The sequence below is a fragment of the Zosterops lateralis genome (genome assembly GCF_965231275.1).
Source record: "Zosterops lateralis genome assembly, chromosome: 1".
NCBI lineage: Eukaryota > Metazoa > Chordata > Aves > Passeriformes > Zosteropidae > Zosterops > Zosterops lateralis.
Window position 1 is genome coordinate 129,537,794 of NC_139762.1, and position 23,705 is coordinate 129,561,498.

The window sequence follows — 23,705 nt, forward strand, 5'->3', positions numbered from 1 at the left end:
ATAAAGCAGATTTTGCTTTCTAAGACATTGAAACTGCACATTAAGAAAACAGTAAGAGGTGCTGCTAAATAGGTAACAACATTTTTAAAGGAAGGCTGTGTATTTATATGACCCTGCTCAGCAGTAGCAGTTAGTTAGCAGGGTTCCTATGTTTTAGCTAGTTTGTTTCTTTTTCCAGAATGACAAGCTATTTGACTAACCCAGAAATATCACTGATTTTATTTTCAAGAGAAAAAGATGAATTTATGCAGTGAGAGTCCTTGGGGGCAGTCTCTTCCTAAAATCTTTGTAATTTCTATAAAAGAGGCTCATAGCATAACACATAGATTGGAAACAGATTTCAGACATACATTAAAAACCTGAATTCAAAGGGTATTTTTTAACCTTTACTATGAAGACAAGTAAAATTATAATATTATTTACGTGCAAAGGACTCTGCATGATTTCATATCCTATTTTTCATGTTTACCTTAAGATACTCCTTGAAAAGCTGTACTTCAGTTCTAAATTTATTTTACATGAATCATGACAAACATCACTCTTAAACATTACTCCCTCCCAGTAAATAAATCAATACTGTCAATATGCTCAATTTATTTTAACAGGTCAATTTAGAGTGTCATGTTCCTGATATACAGGAGTTAATAAATGGATACTAACTTGCACAGGTATTAAGGAAAGCTCTCCATTAGCAGGTGCATTTTCAGTACAGTTAAACCCAGCTTGCTGCATTATCTGTTCTTGCCTTGCAATACTGTCAAACTGCAGTTGAGTACACTAAGAGCATAAGATTGTTGATCAGTACCACGTTACAGGTGTTAACAATTCTGTTTGTGCCACAAAACCAGAAGTCAATCATTTGAAAAGAATCCTGACTCTTCAACTGAACTCACCAGGTGATGTTAAACACCATCCTTAGCAAACCAATTTTTGTAAAGGCTATTTACAGTGTACATGGCTGAGCATGTACCTTACAGACACAAACACATCTCCAGTTCAATAACACATCATTACAGTGCCTGAAAATGACAACACATCTTCAATGCCATTTTAATTAACAGTTTCCAGCAGGAAATGGTCTTTATTTTACAACTGCTTTACTTGCATAATTTTTTATTTTTTTTTAATATAAAAACACTAATTCCTGTCCAGAAGTCTAGACACATTCTACATACTACAGGTTAAGGCAGTAAAAAAATGTGTTCCTGATAACTGTTTTTGTCAATTAAAGCTGTCTGAAGCTACTCCAGTTCTCCAACAGATCTTTGAAATCCAAATAATTTGTGAGTGAAAAATTAAATTTGCTTTGTTCAGAGTTTTAGTAATATAGACAACAGAATTGGGTACAGTAAGTCAACAATTGTTAGGAGAAGGAAAAGTTTGATTTCAGTTCATTTCATGAGTTTAGAAGGTGAAAGAATACAGTTTTTAGATGGGATCCTGAATCAACCAAGAACTGTAGGGGATGAAAAAGAAAACCAATTTTATGCACATTACTGCATTCTTAAAAATATACTGTTATCTTCAATAATTCAAGTAAGGTAATAGACACTATAAAAAATAACTTCATGAACCATACTCAAGTTTCAAATCACATTCCCAAACTTTTAACCCAAAGCAGTTTTATTGTGTTAACTTCATATAATAAACCATGAAGGTCTGACTGTACAAAAGGTTAATGATTTGCACTTGTGATTCCTGCGATAGCTAGCAGATTTGCTAACCAACTTACTGCAAAGATATGGCAGATTATGTATTTAATCAAAGCACTTTGATTTAGGCATGAAAAAATTCAAATGGTTGACATTCTGTGCTTCTAATGCATCACTCATAAGAGAGGCAAGAAACACCCACTATTACACAGATGATTATTTTTACAGAAAACCCTTCCTTGAAATTAATCCTTTATCCGGAGCTGTAGATGAGAGTATAATCTGTTGTAAACAGGGCACTGTGTTGTAAAACCAGTTTTTTTAATTAAGATCTCTCTCCAAAAGTTGGAAAAACAGATTCTTCAGAATGTCTTTCAAATGTAGCATGTTCTGTTTGCTATATCATAAAGTTACTTTCAATTGATTCCTTTTTAAAGATGTTTGTGTTCACAGCAGTTCTGTTTTTAAAAATTGTTTGAAATTTATATAAAATTCTGTACATGTTCACAAATTATTGCATAAACAGCATAATGTTCATGACAATATTCAGCAACACATGTCCATCTCTGGAAGTTCACGTTTCCCTTCTTGCTTTTTTCTTCTTTTTAACTTGTTTGGGAGATTCCCAGCTTTCTTCAGACTTTGCTAAAAAACAAAACATAATTATAGTTTATTATAGGTTATATATATTAATTATATATTATTTATACAGCATTGGCTTTTAAAATCCTGGATAATACACACTGTATTATTAGGAAGTGATTCAGATCAATGAACTGGAAGATTTATTCACCTGCTTCAAATGAAAATAATTTGAAATGCATCTAAAGCAATTCTTGCCAATTTCACTTTTTTACCCCACAAATACTTAGAGTGTTACACATCAAAGGTAATTAATTTTGCAAATGTCTTATTTACAGTACAGTCATTGTTATTTTCTGGCCTACTAGAAATAATGTACGTCTACAAAATTGACATTAAATGCTCACTTTTACCAGATTACACTGCTCTTAACCATGACATATGTGACATGTCAGAAGACTATTTTTAGAAGTATTGAACTATGTAAAGATGTGGTTACATGGAATCCACAATCCAATACACAAGCACAATGTTCTTAGTAAAACAGACTGCCTTAAAACATGCTGGCTGCCAAAAGTGGTAAAAAAGGTTCTGCCAAAAGTGGTAAAAAAGGTTAATTATTGTACATACTGAACCTAAGATGTTCTTCCAGTTGCGGAGGCATGAATCTATCAACCAAGATTTCATATTATAGAACCAGAACAAGAAGTTCTAAGTTGATACTTTGACTTGAAATATTCCATTGTTTCATGTATTCAGAACCAAGAAGCCAATTCATGCTGCTGAATGAGATTTTGTAATTATAAAGTTATCCTGTTTCTTCTGCAGTCATTAAAAACTCATTTAGTATTTCAACACTTAGCCAGCAACTAATTACGGATTGTGAGTATTTATTAATTTTATTAAAGAATCTGAATCAAAACAACTTTTTTTTTTTTTTTCTCCAAGCAATACCTTTCACATCCTCACTTCCCTTCTTAATTTCCTGTTTGAGTACTTTTGTCAAGTATTCCAGTGCTTGTGAGTATGAACACTTTTGTCAGGTACAACAGAGGGTACATTTGATGTTTCTGGGCACAGCATTATTTTCAAAAAACAATATACATGCAGCAATTAAGCCTCATGTATGTGCTGTTAGACTACAAAGAAAACCCCACCCAATATCTTTCTACTCCCAAATAAGAAACTGTTTCCCCCTATGATTACATGGGAGCATATAGAAAAAAATGTTAATGAGCTAAATTGAGAAATAAGAAGGCTTCAGGAGGCTGAAAATTGAATTATTTGTATTTTTTTCCCAAATTTCTGGTAGTTAAATATTCTGTCAACTGCAATGTCAGTAACCATCTGTTCTCCACTGAAGACTTGCAAGCAGCCCTCTGAAACAGTGTTGGCAGAACTCCTTAGTCACAGCACAGAGCTCCAGTCCCAATGGAGAGGAGTACATCCAAATGTCTGCTAAGGACTGGACAAGCCCAACAGACATTTCCAGTCATCCAAGCATATGAAGCCAATTTTTCCTCACAATGAAAATATATCAAGGTGCCTTTAACTTTAAGGAAGTTAAAAATATGGCAAGATGTATAAATAAGACACACAATGACCTGATATGGCACTTTTAAATCAAACCCCAGGGCAAAGCATTCTGTCTACACTCTATGGGGAAAAAGTACATCCTAACTTCAAACAAATAAACTGCACTGAGAGATACTTACTCTGTGGAGCAGGCACACTGTTTTGCTTAATATGGGGACTAGAAACATCTGTCTCTTGCAGCATCTGTGGCACTTGGGAAGCGATCTTGTCAGAATTGCTCTCTGATACAATTACAGATGGCTCAGTAGAAACAGCAAGCAAAGGAGCCTCCTCAGACTATTTGAGAAACAAAAACAAAAGTTTCCAAAAGTTTTTTGAGTAATATGAAAGTAAGAACTCTTATATGGTGTTATTTTGGCAGTATACTTAGCAGCTGCTGAGAAGATGGCATTGAAAAATTAAGCCAATATTAAAATCCTTACAAATTTTAAATTGAGGCTGTAATACTATGACTGCCATCTAGTGCCAGAAGTTTTAATTGAATACAAGCAAAGATAAACGATGCTAATTCTTAAAACACAGCACATGCAAAGAAAAGGAGGCCAGTCTATAAATCACCAAGACCCTAAACAGTTTCTAGAATACTTGGAGATGTAAAACAGTTACACATATGCATTTGGTTGCAAGGTAAGCAGGCAAGTTAAACAGGACCAAATATGTAACTCACACCCCAAACAAACAAAAAGCATCTTCAGTCATTCCTATTAACTGCTCAAAACACTGTATGCTTATAGAATAACAAACACTGGTGAGAGCAGTCAGCAAGTATTTCAGTGGAACTCACTGCAGAAATAACTGCCAAGTAAAAGGTATTTGTAGTATTTTTCTTTTCTTTTAATCATCTAGTTCTGAAGGTTCCCACTACAGAGACAAAATGTAACTGCACCCTAGTGTGTAGCACTTACTGTAATTAAAATTACAGCAAAACAGAAAAAAAATCCACTTTGACATTCCAATAGGAAAGTCAGAACATAAAAAAGTAAGATCCCACAGCAAATCACCAAAAGACAAAAGGCTTCAAAAAAGAACGTATTAGAACACAGTGTCTCAGCCAAGCAATAAACCCCAAACTTTAAGATGTTATTAAGAAATCATAACTGTAGTTGTGTTACAACAGCCGAGACCTGGAACTGTGAAAACCAAATAGTGAAGTCTACATCCCTGGATGCAGATGTACAGATCCTATGTTATAGCCACCAGTTTGTACTGCTTCCATCACTATAATGTAAGCATCTCTTAAAAATGAGTCAGAACAGTCAAGAGAGCAAAAAGATACAAAATTCTTTTTTAATTGTATCAAACTAAGCAAGAAATTAAACAGCTTTAATTGAAAAAACTCAACACATAATTATATTTCATGATTTGAAATATAGCAGTTCTCTAACCTTTCATGAATTGTTTGCTGTGCTCTTACACATCAACTGAAACAAGTTTTTTTTATATCCATAATTGCACTATTTCTCTCAATTTACTGAAAAAGTAGTAATCTTGAATATTTTTTATACATCAACCAAGCTGATAAAATGAACTCTCATCCTACAGGAATTCCAATTTTAGCTAATTCTAATGTTGTTAGCAATTCTAATAGTGAGCAATCATCAGCTACATAAATAAATGAACTTAACAAACTGTGATTTCTAAAATAGAAGGAGGATATAAAACTTCTAGTACAAGGTAATCAATTCAGGTAACTATTGGTATCACAGTTTTCTTAGGACAGTCACACTTGACCAGCAGGTAAAGCAACTCAATTAAGACTTTAATAGCTCAGCTGTCTGAGGTTGACTACGAAACATGTCGCAGCTTGAGTGTCACAGCATGCAGTATTACTGCAAATGTAATGATACAAATACATACAGCACTATCTGGACATTTTTCCAAATACTTGTCTGAATTTTGGATACAGGAAAGTGGGTAGTGATGAAAACATTAAAAAATGAGTACTACTCTTTGCTAGGATATTCTCTGCTAATTCAGAAAGAAGGCCTGAAACAACAAGTAAAGCCTATTTGATAATTGTCCTGGGTTGACATATATAAATAACTATATATATATATATAAAACATAACTATAAATAGTTATATGCATAATTCTATGATTCAATAATGAGGTAGTGACTTGTCAAACTGTTACTTCTTTCTCCAAGTATCTCTCTTCACTTATCTACACTTGTGCCTGCTGATAAAATGCAAAAGCTTTCAATGCAGCCCCCAATGTATAGCATGGGGGAAATACCATGACCAGATACTGTGATGTGAAACACAACATTCACCATTCAGCTGTTTCTGATGTTTCTGAGGATATCCTGAATAACTTGTTTATACTCAGTTTATTTTTCCCTATACTTCATTCTCATGTTTTGGAGCATTTGCTTAAAACTAACTAAACTACCTACCTTGGAGACTCAAGTCATCCACTTCACAGATCAGTCACAGACAGTTTCTAAAACTTTCTACCATAGCCAAATCAAACAATATTGGAAGGCATCTTTGTGTGTGTGAAATCACAATGAAGCCAAATCTGATGTCAAGGAGAGTTGATACAGACTGTCAGACCATTTGCATGTCAGATACAACAATTCACAAGTTGTCCTTTATCAACTCCAGTTCCAGAGGACGTCAGTAATAATTTAGTTTGTCCTGTGCCCCCACACAAAGTTTCATACAGAACTTGTCTTGTTTCACAGTTACCACTTAAACAGCTACATGTAGACACATATATGAACAGACAATTTAAGACTCATGAGTAAGGGAAGCCCTCAAGCCCCTCAAAAACTGCAGTGCAGGTCTACATGTGATGCTGATGCCATCACCTAGGAAGTTGGGTGTGATTATAAACAGTGAAGCACTGAGCAAAGTCCACTGAAACTGGGCTTGTATTTTGGCAGCACTGACAGCTTGTGGGGAAAAAAATAACTGCAGATACTTTTCAAATCCATTTAGATTTCTGAACAGCAGAAGCTACAGTCTTCCAGGATGCACTATTATGCCTTTTTCTAGAAATCAAAAACCTGCCACCTTGATGCCACAATCCAAGTTTTCTGTCTACACATTTTCAACAAAAGCCTCTAAAATAAAACAAAATCTCACACTTCCAGGAATAAACCCACTTGCATACACAGGCAGATGTCTTTTCAGGTACAGCTTAAAAAAAAACCACCACAAAACCCTACAATACACTAGTCAGATAGAACAGGCAGCTGTTGCCAGCCTTGATTAAAGGTTGAACTGAACTAAACTAATCAGTTGTAGTAAGTAACTCTAGTAAAGCTCTACTTAGATGTAGGGTATTTAGAGTAAGCCTTAAGTATGTCTGAATGTGCTTTTCAAGACATTTTCAACCAAAAACATACTTCTGTACTTTTTATTTGGTGACTTGCAGCCTTTTGTAAAACATTTCATTCTAATGTTTTAATTTGACTCATAATACCTCATTAATTTTATGAAACTAATGCTTAGCAATTAAAAATTAAAACTCGGTATTCTCACATATACTCTCTCGTATCAAACTGCCGTGTCACTAGTGTTGTTCACTCTTTATAGAAATAAAAACCAAAAATCAAAGCCACTAGAAATATTACATATTTTACACCCTCCTAGAATGTGATGACTCATAGGGTAGCAGTATCTAAGAAAGCTGCTATTTGGAGAAAGATTGAAAGAGAATTTGTATTCCCTAGAATATGTTTCAACTGTGAACAGAAGCAAACAGTCTGTGAATTGGTTCAAATAAAACCTTTTCTTATTCAGTCATTAAGTTCAGTACAGCTATCAAAAATCAACTTTAGACTGCATTTAAGTCAGAATACATGAAGTTAGTAATACTTAATTCTGTTGCAAGGTAACAATAGAATATGCCACTAGTATTGTGCTCAGACCTATTAGTTCTTAGGTTTCTGCATTTCCAAGTTTTAAACCATTGCTTGAATATTCAAACAAGAAAGTAACTTGAGAGTTAAGAAAGTGACTACTGATTTGAAGGATATTGCTTTTCCTCGTAGAAATACTTTTTAAAACTCGTAGCTGACCTCTACCTAAAATTAACTGTTCAATTACCTTTATATTCATAAACATACAGCCTGAAACAGTATTCTTACTGTAACCTTATCTACACAAATTAATGTGTCATATTACTTGGGTACTTCAAATCAAATTGTAACATAAATCAAATTTTGCATCCGTACCTTAGCTGGTTCACTAGTACTTATGGTCTTCAAAGAAAAAGCTCTTTCCTGCTGTGCTTGAACTTTTGAGGTATCCGCCTGAAATTGCTCTCCAGCTTCTCTATCCAGTTCTTCAGCATCCTACAAAAAGGGGAGTGGGAGGGGAAAAAAAGAAGAGCCCACGTTTGTAGTCAAGTTCTGACTCTTCTCCCCTGTGAATGAGTTTTGTCACCATAATCAGCTTCTATGACTCAGAAAATCTATCAAAAAGAGTAATTGAAGTAGTGGGCTCACACTAGCTTATGCCAACACTCAAAATGTAGAGAACAACGTAATAAAAAAATGGTCATAGAATCCAATGAAGCCTAGAAAGCAGGATGCTTCAAGTAATTTACTAACAAAAATCCCAATCTCAAAGAGTTGCACTTCACAGTCCTGTTAAATTATAAGAATGTGAAATTAAAATTAATTTACTCGAAACACTTTGCAAAAGTATCTTGACTGCTCTCGGTTCTGTGCTTTATTACAAGTTTTAAAATGCAAGCTGTATAGTTTTCTATCCTTATTATGCTTTAATATCTTTGCAACCCAGTTTAGTTTGCCTGTGAAGTAAACCTCAGTATAGAAATTGAAAATATATCCCAAGTATCCAAGAGTCTCAACCTTTACTCCTTAGAAGATCTAAAGTGAAAAGTTTTCATTTTAAATGTGGAATTAGAGTAGTTACACTTGTTAATGGCACTAGAAGAATCCTGTGGTTGTGAAGAGGTCTCTGAGTTTAAACTGGAAACACTGTTCCTTCACTCATTTCCTTATGAAAATGCAGTCACAGCCTAAGCCTGTTGATTCCTGACAGGAAGGAATGGCTTACTCCAAGCTCTTCAGTTACCTTCTACTGCCTTGACAAACATTGAAGTCAACAAACGAGTGTGAACATTCAAGTACAATCAGTGAGAAAGATGAAAATGCTTTAAATGAATGTGTTCCATTTTCAGAGGATAAAATACAAATTTTAAGTGAGCTTGAAGTAGGACTGGCAAGTTAAATTACTAAATTGTTATAACAAGGGTAGCTTCTGTGATGTATTAGCAAATCAGTCTGCTCCTATCAAGCAAAATTCCCACTTCTACATAAAAATTTAATACAGGTAAGTTCTTATCTGTAAACTGATGCCTTCATAGACTGATTGACTGAAAGAAAAAGTAACAAAATTGGAATGGTTGGAGATCAATGAGTAGAATAATAAATCTGATTATGTTAATATAGAAAGCAGGACTCTATTTGACAAATGTAATTTTTTAAAAAGACACCTCACAAGCAATGGAAAAAAATTCAGAATGCCCTCACTGACCTTAAGAATCACGTAGGACACTCATAAGCACCTGTTAATCATAACCTATTAATCTTGACTTAAACTTAGGGTGATAGCAGGGATCAGAACAGATTTCAATTAAAAAAAAGCTGCAGCCGTCGTGCACCCAGACTGAATTCACCTCAAAAGAAACAAGGGAAATCAACACTAGTTCCACCTCCACACAGACAACTTGAAACTAAAATTTCATATAACAGGAACTTAATGTTTTAGAACTTTTAAATAAACTGAATATGTGATAATCATAAAAGCAAATGCAAAGCAAGTATGACTGAAGTTTTTGCTTTCCTTCTTTAATTCATCTAGTCAGATTCCCCTGAACATTGGTCATTTTGTAAAGAATGTAAATGAACGGCTGTCACAATAAACACAAGCAGGATGCATTCTGATCATGAGCTATTAAAAGCTTTCTCCCATTAGGAAACTACTTGTTTCATCTATTCAAACATGATTCAATTGCCATGTAAAGTGCAATCTGCTTTTCCTATTTTTACAAATCTGTTTCAATGCAATTCTTCAAAAGCTATTTAAGTAACACAGAAAACTCCAACCATTCTCATCCTCAAATTGAAAATATTCTTTCCCTCACTGAAATCTGACTCACAGAATAGCTCCACCAATTGAGTTCAAAACATTAGCACTTACCATTTCACATAAATCAAAACAGTACTTCAGAAAACCCTTATATTCTCACACAACTGTACTTGAAGACAGCTTAAGAGAAAACTTCAATTTCTTTCATTCTCCTAACTAGCTATATTCACCAAAGCAGCTGTCTTTCAAAGGACATGTGGAGAAGGCTTCCCATGCAGAGGACAATTCCACCTGGAAGCACCCCTACAGTACAGAATCCAGATTTGATAGAAAAGAAGTAATTCAGGATAAATACTTTCCATGTATTTTCTGCTTTTCGTAAGTCCAGCAAAACTACTAATTATCCCACATTCAACCTGTGAATACAACAAACTAAGGAAATACCAGTAAAATAAGAATTACTTTAACTTTTGAGAAACAATTGTAGACAATCCAATCCCATAAAGGAATTAATTTCCCAAAAATAATTTTTGTTCAAGATGCTAATATCCAAAGATAAGGCAGCTTTGTGATTTCTTTGCAATTGCCTTTTAAACCATCCAGATTTTACCTGTGCAGGAGAGTTAGCTTCTTCACCCTGCTTCTTCTTTTTCTTCTTCTTTTTCTTGGATTTGCCACTTGTAGAACTCTGAAGATTTGGCTCTGCTTTTTCCCTTTCATTATCTGAAATCTTTGTACGGGAACAGAAGGTATTTAGCATTTAAAATGACAATGAAACACACCTTCTGTAGTCTAAACATAAATTAATAGCTTTAAGAAATTGTGTATTCTCGTGGAAATGAACACAGTTCTTATCTGTTCAGTTCATTCTAGGAAGACCACATTCTTTACATGCTATCTGGTAATACAGGTAGAGGAGTTGGGAATGGAAAATGCAACAGACCATGAGGCACTAGTGGCATGGAAATGCTGTTTTTTATACTTGACAATTAAATATTGTAAAGAAGTATTGATAAAAACAGCTCTAAACCCTCCCAGTATCTATGGATAATGTAGTCCTTATAATTATGGCAAGGCAGAAAGGTTTAACATGGAGCTAAGTGATTTCTTTCTTCTCCATAACATTCAGTGTTTTCCTTCTCTGTGCACAGAGCAAACACAGTTGTGCTACTCTTATCAGTGTAACCATGACGAGAGATTATCTTTATCATTACCCTTTAAGTTACTTTAGGAAATGGCAGTGGTAAGGACAAAGTCTTGGAGCTAAGGAGAAAATACCACCTTTTACCTTCTGAGTATCAGCTCTCTCTTCACGCTGAGGAACAGAAGCAACTTTTTCTTCATCTACCCAGTTTCCCCACTCTTCTACTGGTGCATTCCAATCAGAGCTTGGATCAGCTGAAGAAAGTCCATCTACAAAGACGAAAAGGTTTTTTCAGGAATATTGTCTTACTCTACAGGTGCTCATTTCCAGTTTAAAAATGAAAAAAACCCTACACATATATTCACTTCTTGATATCAAGGTACAAATAGCAATTTCCTGTATTTCTGAAAAAAAAGTAAAGACTTCTTGATAAGTGGAGGACTTTTTAAAGTAATGAGTATGACAGTTATTTTACAGAGCCTAATCACAGCAGCAGCTAGCTAGATGCAGTTGCTTCAAGATATGTTTTTAAACTATGTGAAGAGGAACAAATTTAAAAGTTGGTTTTTATCTTAAGCTGTTCTCTGTATTTTCTTTCTAGCCTGTGAAAAAATTAGGATGAACTGTAATACTGATCATTCTTACCTTAGTAAGATTCCTTTACAACTGATATATCTGAAACTATAAATCTTACTGATTCAAAAGTCATCTTATAACACTGACATTTTTAATAATCTTTTTTCCCCTAAGACTCTTAAGTCCATACTCTATTTCATTATTATTCATTTATGATGGAATGATAGATTTAAAGGGTCAGTTACATAAAAATTAAAAATACCTGAAGGGAAGAACTAAGCCTTAGACTGTATGTTTGGTAGAAAGTTGCAGCAAGCCAATGTTAAAACAGAACACATTGTAAAAGATTGTATTTTCACCTCACTTATATTAACATCACAAATATTTGTCCCCCCAGTCTGCACTAAATTGAAGAATAGGCAAATTTGATCTGACAACTAGGTGGGATTCAATTTAAACAACTGAAAATATAGTCAAAATAAAAAGCATTAATAAATCCAATTAAATTTATTGGCACTATTATGAAGCCAAAAATACGCTAAGATATCTTAAGATTAGTTAGCATATTTAGAATAGATACAAACTTTCCTAATAAAAATGTTACATTAATGACACCTACTTCAGCTGCCAAAATTTACTGATTTGAAAAAAAAGTATTACTCAACACTTCCCAGTTTATTTACTTGTCCTCTCAGTTGATGCTTAACAAAAATAATCCATTCTTAGTAATAATAAAAACTAGTAATATTTGTACATAGAGTTAATTTTCTTGTCCTGATCCTGATCAACAGTTGGGTGTACCCGTGTATCACTTTGGCCTAAACTTGCATTTGCCCACTTCTATTAGTGTACTCTTAGTTAACAACTATGATGAAATTCTACCAACAGAAGCTTCAGCCACAAACATTCTATGCTCAGATATGTGAATCAATTATGCTTTTGATAAAATGTAAAACGGATGATTTCCAAACGATTAACTGAAATGTGCTTTCCTTATCCTTAAACTAGGTAAAACATGAAAGATAAGTTTCAAAATTTTCTGGTAACAGAGCAATCATGCCAACAGTGGTGGAGTCAAGGATTGCATCAATCTATTCTACTTTTCCAGTCATTTAACTGCAGTAAGTTGTTCTTAGAGAGAAGGTAACATGCAAGGCTGCTTTTGCCAACTTCCAGAACAATTCTTCAGGTCAATGCCTAATTAGATGCACTATGCTTTTTCACAATCAGGGAGAAGAAAGTGGGGAGTAAACACCAACTTTACGACAACTCCCAAGTAATTTCTGTTATTTCTATCTTGCATATGCTTCCTGTATATGTAAGATCTTCCTAACGTTTGCTAAATGAGAAAGCAAATCAGATTAAATACAAGAGTCTGATGTCACCTTAACTATCCAGTAAGAAGGTAAAAACATGCAGAAACAAACTGACTCGAATTCTATCTACTAAATACATATTTTGCAGACTTGCTGTAGCTTTTCCTCATCACTTGCAGCAAGACTGTTTGATTACAAAGATTCTTCTGTCTTAAAATGCATGAGCTCTCTCATTTCTGAGTTTGAATATCCAAGTATTTTTCCTAAAAATTAGCCATTTTCTACTAGAATTTATCAAAATACTTCTAATTCTGTCAAACACTCCATTAGCTTACAGAAGTCAAGCATTCCAGATTTTTCCTCAGACACCCACCAGTGTCTAATACAAGCAGCTAATATGGATAACTACACTTTAACAGTAATTAACATTTTGTTAATGAGCACTTTAGAGGAACATACTTAACCCAGACCATTCGTCATCAACAGGGGGTTGAGCATGACTTAAATCCCACTGAAAATCAGAAGTACCAGCCTGAGAAACTGATTCACTGTTGGAACCTGAAAGGAAATAAATAAAATTGTACTTGTAAGTGTCCTGAAGTTTTCTTAGGGAAAGAAGTCAAATCAAAGTAGGAAAGAAGAACAAAAGGCTCAAAGAAAAATGTCAGATTTTAAGGACTTGCAGGGGACAGGAAAACTAGTAGGCTCTTGTGCATGAGGTATATTCAGGAAACCAGGAAGCTGAAGAAGGAAGACAAAATAAAGCCATGAGAAAGAAGAGCATGAAAAGAGATAAGGGTGAGTAACTGAAAAACACAATGAAATTTTATAGGTAATAAAATTGTTACCCTGGAGAAGCTTAAAAGAAAAGATCACTAGAAAGAAACCACATTAATTACACTGCAGATCAAATAAATTCTACATTACTAAGAATCTAATTCTCATTTAAAGCAAAGGTTTCAAGAAAATAAAAGCAGCAGGACAAACAACAGTGAGGCCAGCACCAGCCATAAAAGGTGTTACACATCTAACATAACTGTTTTCAGAAAAATAAACAACAAACAGAACCATTTCATAAAAAAGTAAACAAAAACTAATTGTAAGAATGAGATAATATTTTACTGTATGATGAAATTTCTGAAATTCAGTTTGAATAGAACCTGGGTCTTACACACACCTCTGCAAAAGATACCTCAGATGACAGAAACACAGACGTTCTCATTTCTTTTGCAGTCACTTTGCATTACAACATTGTTGGCTAAGGTGCATCAAAGAAAACTAATATACTTCACTTTTTCATATTTCTCTTGAAGTTGAAATGGTGGTCTTGCAGCTGAATCTTAGCTCAGTGTTCCATCTTACTTTATTTAATAAAATTTCATAAGTTTTAGCTTAGACACTGAACTCAGATTCAGATGGCTGCTTGGGTGTTCTTTTTTTTTTTTTTTTTTTTTTTTTTTTTTTTTTTTTTTTTTTGTTTTGTTTTGTTTTGTTTTTTTTTTTTTTTGTTAATTAAAACTCTCCGTACAATTAAGATGCTGGACACTGAGCCTGAGTTCAAAAGCTAAAAGCCTGTAAACTGCAATACAAGCAAATACAGCCTCAGTGCATAAGCACTTGGCCAGCTACTTCCAAAAAGAAAACTGCCATGGCAAGCTCATGGCGTAAGCAAGCAAGAGCAGAAAACCTGACATATCATCCCTTTATTGTATAATAAATCATTGTAGGACTTTTGTTAGGGGTTTAACACACAAGATTTATTATGAAGACAGGTTTGTACAGAACTTTTCAAAAAAGAAAACCTCAGAGCTTCAGTATTTCCATCTGTCATACAGAGAAAAGACTTAAATCCTGCCTATGGAACATATTTTTTTAAAGTAGTGATTTGATTCCTTGATGGGAAAAAGCTCACTCGTCAAATAACAAACCTCCCAAAAGACTGGGGTAAATGGGCTTTCCCAGAAAGAAATCTTCAGATCTCTAGCTTGAGACATGGCAGTGCTGAGCAGTCTCTTACGCCCATTATTTAGACTTTTCACAAAACCAAGAAGGTTAAATAAGAAATTACAGATTCACAGAATTATCTGGGTTAGAACATACCTTAAAGATCACCTAATTCCAAGCCCCTGTAGTTCCAACCTTCTTATTAATATTCTGTGATTGATCTACCTCTAATTATCAACTTAAAACAGTTACTTTACTGCAAAATTTCAGCATAATAAAATAGCTTTTTAAGTGTCTTCCACCTCTTTGCAGTACTATTCTCAAAGAAAAATGAGAAAATGTGTATTAGTAACACTTGGCACTGTGGAGTAGAAGAGAGTGGAAAAATCTTTGGAAAGGCACACATACCAGAAACTCCAGGAGTTAATCCAAATGAGGAGAAAGAAGTAGAATTCTGTTCAGAGGTATTAATCCTTGCATCCACATTCCAAGCAGCTGTGGGGGAAGGGAAGAAAAATAAAAAGAACATCACACACTGCTGGCAATGTTGAAAATTTAGCTATTTAATTATGAATTGAGTAAGAAAAACACTGGCTAGTCCAGCCATGATTACGTTTCACACAACTGAGGGCATTAATCAATGCTGATAGAGATGTGACTTTACGAACACACAGCTTGAAACAATTTTCAAGCTTTCCAAGATCATCTTCCCTTTACAGGCTTTTCTATGTATAAACTTCTCACAAAAGAGAAGTCAATTGTTTCTTGGGCCTCATACTATTATTCCTCCCATTACTGCAAGACATACTAGACTATTATATGTAAGGCAGAAAAAAAATAAGCAGAAATAGCCAGGAATAACTACTAGTGGCTTTTATTTAGAATTACATTTACTTAACTGGGGCAGAAGGGGCTAAAAACTGGACAGGTATTCCAGATGTTGTCCAAAAAGTAGACAGTCACTACCCCCCAGTTTACTGACTCCTGTGTTAATGCATCTCAGCATAATGTTGGTAGGATGTTTGCTGCTAGGATCTACAGCGGGCTCATGTCCAATGTGGTGCCCACCACAACTCCTCGCCCACAAAGCTGCAATCCAGGCAATCAATATCCAGCCAGGGTTTCTTCCAACCCAGATTCAGCACTTGACATTTGTCCTCGCTGAACTTCATGGGGTTCCTGTTGGCCTATTACTCCCTTTAGGTTTGGGTCCTTCTGGATGGGATCCCTGACCTGGGCTGTTTCACCTGATTCCTGCCCCCACACTTTGGTGTAATCTGGAAACTGGATGTGAATGACATGATTGCTTCTTCCAAGTCACTTATAAAGGTGATAAACAGGACAGTTCTAAGTACAGCCCTGTGACATCCCCCCTGTCACCAGCCTCCAGGGAGAGTAGGACTTACTGACATTACTTTATCCCTGACCAGTTTTTCACCTATTCTAGTTTGGATACAACAATACTGCGAGAGCCAGTGTTGAAAACATTAGTCAAGCCATCATGAAAGACTGCTCTTCTTCACCCACAAACTTATTTCTTTTACCAGAAGCAAATCAGCTTGGTGGACATGATGTATCCTCGGTAACAAAACCAACAAAAAGCTGGTCAGTCACCACAAACTGCCTTATTAGAATACACAGCAGAACGCATCTAGACAGAGCATGAAAAAACCCTTTACTTCCTTTAGCAATGGTAAAGCTTCCAAGGGTATACCAGATCTAGCCTCAGGAACTCCATTTCAATATATGAAATAATTGCAATAAAAGAAGACAAATAAAAGAGAAATAAAAGGTCTAGACTTCTGCAGATTATGGCTGTTTTGGATTTGTGCTGAAAACAGGGTTTGTAATACAGGGACGTGGCTGAGCAGTACTCAGAGAGAGTCAAGGCCCTCTCCACTTTGTGTATTGCTGGCAGCAAGGCGGCTGGGGCTTGTCTGCCCAACAAGAAGTTGGAAGAGACAAAGCCCAGAGAGGTGACCCCAACTGACCAAAGGAATATTCCTTACCATGTGGCATCATGCTCAGTATATAAAGCTGGGGTGAAAAGGAGGAAGGGAGAGCTGTTTGGAGTTACGGTGTTTTTCTCCACAAGTCACCATTACACATGATGGAGCCCTGCTTTCCTGGAGGTGTCTGAGCACCTGCCAGCTCATGGGAAGTAGAGAATAATTTCCTTGCTTTGTTTGCACACATGGGTTTTGCTTTCCCTATTAAGCTGTCCTTATGTCAACCCATGAGTTTTCCAGCTTTTCTCCTTCCAATTGTCTCCCCCATCCTGCTGGTGGGAAAGCTGAGTGAGCGGTTGGATGGGGCTTGGCTGCTGGCTGGGGTTAAGACTCGACAAGACAGAAGGGGCACTGCTGACTACAAAGGAACACTGCTTTCCAGAGGAGATGAGGATTACTTAGACTATACAGTAGGAAGGGCCATGCCACAGCATTTACTAATTTGATGATCATTGCACAGAGAGAAATCAATAAATCTCTTCTCCATTATTACTATGGACAGCACAAGTAAAAAAAGGCAGAAAATTGTACTGAGCACTAAAAATCAGAGTCTAATGACAAAAACAGTATAACACTAAGTGTGACAAGAGGTGAACAATTTTTATGCCTGGGGCCTAAAAGAACCTGATAAAACTGTACACAGTTGATTTAATCATGCTGGACCAACAAAATAGACTTACAACCTGGGTTTTAAGACATCATTTGAAAGAAATTACACTTTAAAATGGCTTAGTAATGACCTTCAGAACTTTATGAAAGTGATATACAACACTTATTCCTTCATAGAAATAATTTTATGTCAGATAAACTCAAAAACCCCAGCTTAACTGTACACAGAGACATAGATGCTAAGCCATCAGAACTTACAGTAAACAGACATTGTTAACATTTCACTTGACCACATCAAGATTTTTTTAATATATGAACATAAAAATATTTCAGAAGTCCACTACTAAAAACTACATTTATGTAAAAATGCTTATGTGAAGCAAGTTCTTGGAAATAGCTTACCAATAGGAGTGAACAAAGATCGCTCTTTCCAGGGCCTGCCCACCAGGCTTACACCCCAGTCCTTTCCATTTCCATTAGCATCTCCAGTGTCTTGGCCCCAAGCCAATGTCTCAGTCTTCCTCTTCCCAGCTGCAGTTGAAGGAACAGATGTCCATTTCTCCTCCCCTACACCAATCTGTGAGGAGATTTTTACAGACTTCTCATTCCAGCTTCCTCCATTTACTGTATGGCTTTCACTCAATCCTGGAGAAACTTAAATACAATAATAAAAGTATTACTTAAAATAAGAACTAGGTGAAGAATTAAAATATCACTTATATGCACATTCACTTAATAAAAAACTCCTGAATGAGCAGCAGCTTTGTTACACCAGTGTAATACACACAGGGCTGCTGCTCTGCTCTCAGCTGATTTTCCAGTTCAGATGATATGCACCATCTGTCAACTAGCTTGAAGAGGGAGGAAAAAACAGCACCAACTGCACTCTCTTTCCTCATCTCTTTCTTTATAGGGCTGATGTATTGGTGAACCAGTGTCTCTAGGTAAGAAAAAGTGTGGGGAAGGTACTTTAAACACTGTCAGCTAATTTCTCTTAGAGAGCATGGGGATGACTAGTGGAAATGCCCATGCACTAAACAAAGAGTATTTTCTGCTTCACAACTGCACGCAGCAGTTTTCCAAGCAGGATGTACATGAAATTACCAAGTATTAGCAAATATTTCCCAAACACTACAAAGGATTTATCAAGATCATAGATATCATACTGACCATAGAGTACCTCACAGTAAGAGATAAAATCATAGTAATGCTCAATTTGTGACATATGTTATGTTACACTAAGATAAAAGACCACAACACTGCAAGTCTCTGCTACATGCTACCCTGATGAGAAATTACTAGCTACTCCAAGTTTAATGTATATTTTGAGAAGTCAGCAGTACACTGAGACAAAGATCATGATAGAAGATTTTAAAATTTATGTCCCTCTAAAATATAAGGGCTAGTGCATCCAGCCTCACTTCCTATATATCACAAACCTTTCTTGAAGTGCTTTGTACATCAAATCCCCTTTCTCTTTTTATAGATGCAGTGGAAAAACCAGAAAAAATTGCTCTTCTACCAAGCAATTAAGAAATACTTGCATATTACAAGTGTATCGCTTAAACAGTAAGCCAAACCCTCATGCACACATGAGTATCATATGCCAACAAAAAATACAGACCAAACATTCTATTTTTCAAATGAACTTGTAACTCTGGCAGAATGAACATGCCAAATTCAAGCTGGCCTCACTGACACAAAATTATTTAAGTGAGATGTGCCTAGATTTTCTCAGACAAATCAATTCCAAATACAGATATCTGTAAGGCGACACCACTCCTGTACAAAAACCACTGCCCTTTCTCAACAGCACTAGCATTGCTCCTGTCAGTAAACATCCTCCTAGCATAATATGAAATATTAGGGAAAGGCAACAAAGAATACCAAAGAGGCAATAACCAAACTGCAGTTGGTAGAAAAGCCTTTCTGCAACTTTGCAAAAAGGCAGCTGAGGCCCTGAAGCAGGAGCTTGATTATTTTCTGTTTATTAAACTACTCTCTTGTCAAACACTTTAACTTCTAAATGACCAGCCACTTCTCACTGAATCACAGAAAACTTAAGATTGAAAAGGATCTCTCAGTCACCTAATCCCACCTTCTGTTCAATGCACAGCAAAATTACACTATGTTACTGAACTTCTTGAAACCATAAAGGCTGATTGCCCAAAGATGCTTTGAACTATCTCATGAAGAGCTTTTTTCCCCATGACCTGTCAGAATTTCCCCTTATTGAAACTTGACAATTGTCTCCTGTCCTCCCATTAGGTACCTCTGAAGAATACAGCTCCCTCCTTCTGTGCCACAGTACAGGAAATTTGCATGTGAAGTAAAGCTCTCAAAAACAAGCAGAAAAGGATTCCCTTTCTGGATCTGTGTGCTTAATAATTAATTTGCTGACTTGCTTATTAACACTAGCTACTTTTGATTAAAGCAACACAGCTAATGTTGGCTATAAATAAGTAAAAACCATCTTGATTTCATTATGGCAAACTGATTCACTTCAAGTATTATTATAGCAATATCTGTTACTAGAAAACTGTTAAGATTCACTAGTCAAATATTTTAAATTATGTGTAGGACATATGTCAAGTATATTCTTTTTATAAACATGTAAGTATGTAAGAACTTTCAAAATTAATGTATTTGTGCATCTCAAAGGAGAATGTAAAAAACTGAGTAACTTGCATATTCAACCTGAAACAAGTGTGAACAATAATCAGGACTTGTGAGCTCTTTGCAGTTATTAATACCAGGGTTTTCTTTAAGCAAGTAATTCATGAACACAAGTAGGTTAGTTTGAAAAGCTAGCATTAAGAATTTTTCAGCAAAGCTTAAAAATAAATGTTACTGCTCTGCACACAAAATTTTTAATAGGTCACCTGTCTGAACATTTGATATATTAAATTGTATTCCTACATGTAATAGAAACTGTTCTCAACTTCTTAAGAAATAACTAACTTAGAAGTATAACATTTGCATAGTCAGAAGAGCCAGTAAAGTTCCACATCAGTAACTCAAAATCCTACACAGACAGTTGCCGGTTTTACTTCTGTAAAATACTTCTCTAGTTACTTAGGATGACCAATAACGAGAACTTTTTACCTTGTGGAATTGATGACTCCCCCTTTGCAGGTTTAGAACTGTTAATCTGTGCATTCAGAAGTGCATCACCTGATTAAGAAGTAAGAGGAAACAAAGCTAGATGAAGTTTTTTTAAATAGCAACAGCTGTAACAATCTTGTAGCAATCCATTACTAATATTTTAAGAAAAGAATATATTAGTACCTCACAGTAAATTAACACAATTCCAGAAAACTTAAGGATAAAATTAAATGCTTTATTTTTTATTATTTGTGTTTATGTTGCAGGCAGAATGCACTCCAAGTGACTTAGGACCCATATACCAAGTGACTGCACATTTCAAAGAACTTCAGCTACTTTCCCAATGAATGAAGAGCATAAATCTAAAACACAGGTTGTCATTCACAAGAAAAGAGTGGCTCTAAGTATTTCAGACTTGCAAAGATTTCTAACTTACACCTTACCATGAAAACATTAGATACAGCTGAATTCTTTTTGAATTAGTAGTTGAACAGTAGTTGAATTTTAGTCTTGTACAAGGCGATACATAAGATACAAAGAAAGTATGATACATAAAGGATTCTGACTGGAGAGGTCACAGTAGTTATGGTTAGCAACAGTGCATAGAGACAGTTGGAACTACCATTTCCTGAAGCTCTGTGTAAACGGACGGGGGAAAAAAAGGCAACAGGAAACAACTGCTCTAATCCTCAGGGCAACAGTTATGCACTTAGTCAAGGTGCAAATGAGTGTTAATGAAACAGGAGGGTGAGACACACAAATTTCAATATATTTTTTCAAGGTACCAGACAGTTGTTAGGCTCAGTCTTTTTGTCACTTTGCTCAAACATCAAGTTTCATTTAATTAAAGCACCTATTTCTCAGTTTTACCTAAATATGAATTCCTGTGCCTACACATTCTTTAAATGAGCCCATGCAATCTTTGGTTTCTGTAACAGCAGCAGCCATGTCTACTGAATCCTCAGCTACAGTAAATGACTACTAAATCTCAGCCACATGTGCCTTACCATTATGAACAGCTTTAGTACAGGATGCTAATAAATCTACATTGGTAAAAATGCCTACACATTAAGCAGCGAATGATATTTTAAGAGAACTTCAGGGGCATCACCTTCCCACAGAGAAGCACTAAAAAGCTAAGGAGTTGGTGCTGCTTGCAGCAGACACAGAGCACAAGTGAACAGGGACAGGTCTAGGAAGCTGTGCAGCAACCGACAGCGCACCAGTGTGGATGTAAGCCAGTGTCTTAGCCACTTGCTCCAGAACACTCTCTTGAGCTTCTCCAAAAATGTGACTAGAAAAGGGGGGGTTTTGCACAATGAGAAAGTACTTTTACACAGCTTGAAAGTTTTTCCTCAAGAGTTTCACCTCCAAATATACCTAACATACAACCAAAAGAGAGTCATTATTTAAGCATTCAAGTAAAGTTATCTTTCTAGGACACATTCAAAGACCTATCAACCATCAACCACAGACCATCATACCTTTATTTTTTCTGAGACCAACCGGAAGTGATGATGTAGGCATCAGCTGTTCAATGGACACTGTAACTGTGTTTTCTATACCCTGGAGATTTGATTCTCCTGAGCCACTGTCGTTCAGCACCTTGTCTCGCTTCCGCTGCTGACGCTTCTCTCTGTTACTGATTTTTGTTTCCCAGGCTCCTAAAACATCACCCAAATGAAAACATCACTAAGTCAGAGAGGAAGGAAAGATTTTTAGCTTTATCATATCAATATCAAACAGAAGTCTGAGGACAGTTTAACCAGTCAGCTTTAACCTTAGTTTGAAAACACAAACGGCCAAAAGTAAGTTTTTCTGTGACAATACTTGGCTTCACAGAGCAAAACATGGGTAACATGAGCACCCTACTGTGTATAACTTCTTGGGTTTTATAAGGTTACTTTAAAAATCAGTTGAAGTTACTAAATACAGTTGTTTCAAAGATCAGATTTCCAGATACAATATGTGACTACAGACTTATGAATTTATGTTTCTTTATGACCCAAACACAGGTAAATCTTGAACAGCATTTAAGCCATAATGTTTGCATTTTATGTATGTTTGTGTTCAGTACCTTCATCAACTTCCTTGCCATCCAGACGAGATGCATCCTGAACAGTTTTGGAATCTCCCTTTGATTTCTTTTTTTTCTTTGACTAGAATAAAAAGAAAACATTATCTTAGTGATTAGTTACTGATCACTTGGCATAGTGATTCAGAATTCCCTCTCCCCCCTGCCCCAAATACAGAAATAAATTTAAAACAGATTCTCTTGAACGACTCTCTGTGAAAGACTTATGCAGCACAGAAATGGCAGGTGGGGGGAACACTACTTATGCTGCAGAGTACAAGGTCAGGCAGAAGAGGCTACGCTGGCAGCATCAGTCACAGAGGAGTCAGGAGCTGTTGAACAGGCAGATCCCACCCTGTCAAAATTTTTTTTGTGCACAAATATAAAGTTACACATGGAGAAATAAATAATGTTGGTAACTCCTTTAAAAAAAAAATTAAAAGTTCCAGCTTGGAAGTTACTTCAAAACATAAGCTGCGATTAGAGCCCATACATCGCAAACTTTTTTCCCCCCAAGGTTTCATCAATTTAACCAGAAGTTATAGGCTTCCTAGGTATAAGAGCTAAGCTAAACAAATAGGAACAGACACGACTACTTCTGCAAATAGTTTTGGTGGAACAGGTAGCAACACAGAATGTTGAAAAGATAGTGTTGAAAAAAATCCCAGAATACTGGGAGAAAATATACAGCAGAAAACCATGGAGCAAATGGACTTGACTGCCTTCACAGAAAGAAAATACAGTACTGAGAACCTTTTCAATCTAGTGAAGAGAGGTTATAAGAACTACCAGATAAATATGAATGAAAAACAACAAGACTTTTAAAAGGAATATGGTTATCCACTCAAAAGTTGTAAGGGGAACTATTCACTTATTTACTGTCTCTGAAATGTTCTAAGAATGCTGGATGTCTTTCTCAAATATGTCTGCCAGTGTCAGATATAATCGGCAGCTCTATACCTGAGTTTCCACTGTTTGGTTTTCTAGTCTTAAATGTCAAAGAAGTGTCTAAATCTCTCTAGGACTCAGA

The 23,705-nt window shown here is 35.7% G+C and overlaps 1 protein-coding gene across 2 annotated transcripts in view; it reads right to left on the reverse strand.

Moving 5' to 3' along the window:
• Nucleotides 1-2,222: 2,222 nt before the first annotated feature.
• The window catches only part of MTDH (metadherin), a gene marked incomplete at its 5' end in the record, with an annotated part of 31,133 nt that continues 9,650 nt past the window's right edge, over nucleotides 2,223-23,705 (reverse strand). Inside the window, 11 exons of one of the 2 annotated variants that reach the window (XM_083863248.1) lie at nucleotides 2,223-2,297; nucleotides 3,950-4,106; nucleotides 8,014-8,133; nucleotides 10,509-10,628; nucleotides 11,187-11,311; nucleotides 13,394-13,492; nucleotides 15,287-15,373; nucleotides 17,899-18,150; nucleotides 20,602-20,670; nucleotides 22,086-22,265; nucleotides 22,679-22,760. In XM_083863248.1, coding sequence (XP_083719374.1) covers nucleotides 2,227-2,297; nucleotides 3,950-4,106; nucleotides 8,014-8,133; nucleotides 10,509-10,628; nucleotides 11,187-11,311; nucleotides 13,394-13,492; nucleotides 15,287-15,373; nucleotides 17,899-18,150; nucleotides 20,602-20,670; nucleotides 22,086-22,265; nucleotides 22,679-22,760 — 1,362 coding nt within the window. In that variant the 3' untranslated portion in view covers nucleotides 2,223-2,226. The remainder of the gene's footprint in view (nucleotides 2,298-3,949; nucleotides 4,107-8,013; nucleotides 8,134-10,508; nucleotides 10,629-11,186; nucleotides 11,312-13,393; nucleotides 13,493-15,286; nucleotides 15,374-17,898; nucleotides 18,151-20,601; nucleotides 20,671-22,085; nucleotides 22,266-22,678; nucleotides 22,761-23,705) is intronic. The other variant, XM_083863249.1, reaches the window with a different exon arrangement.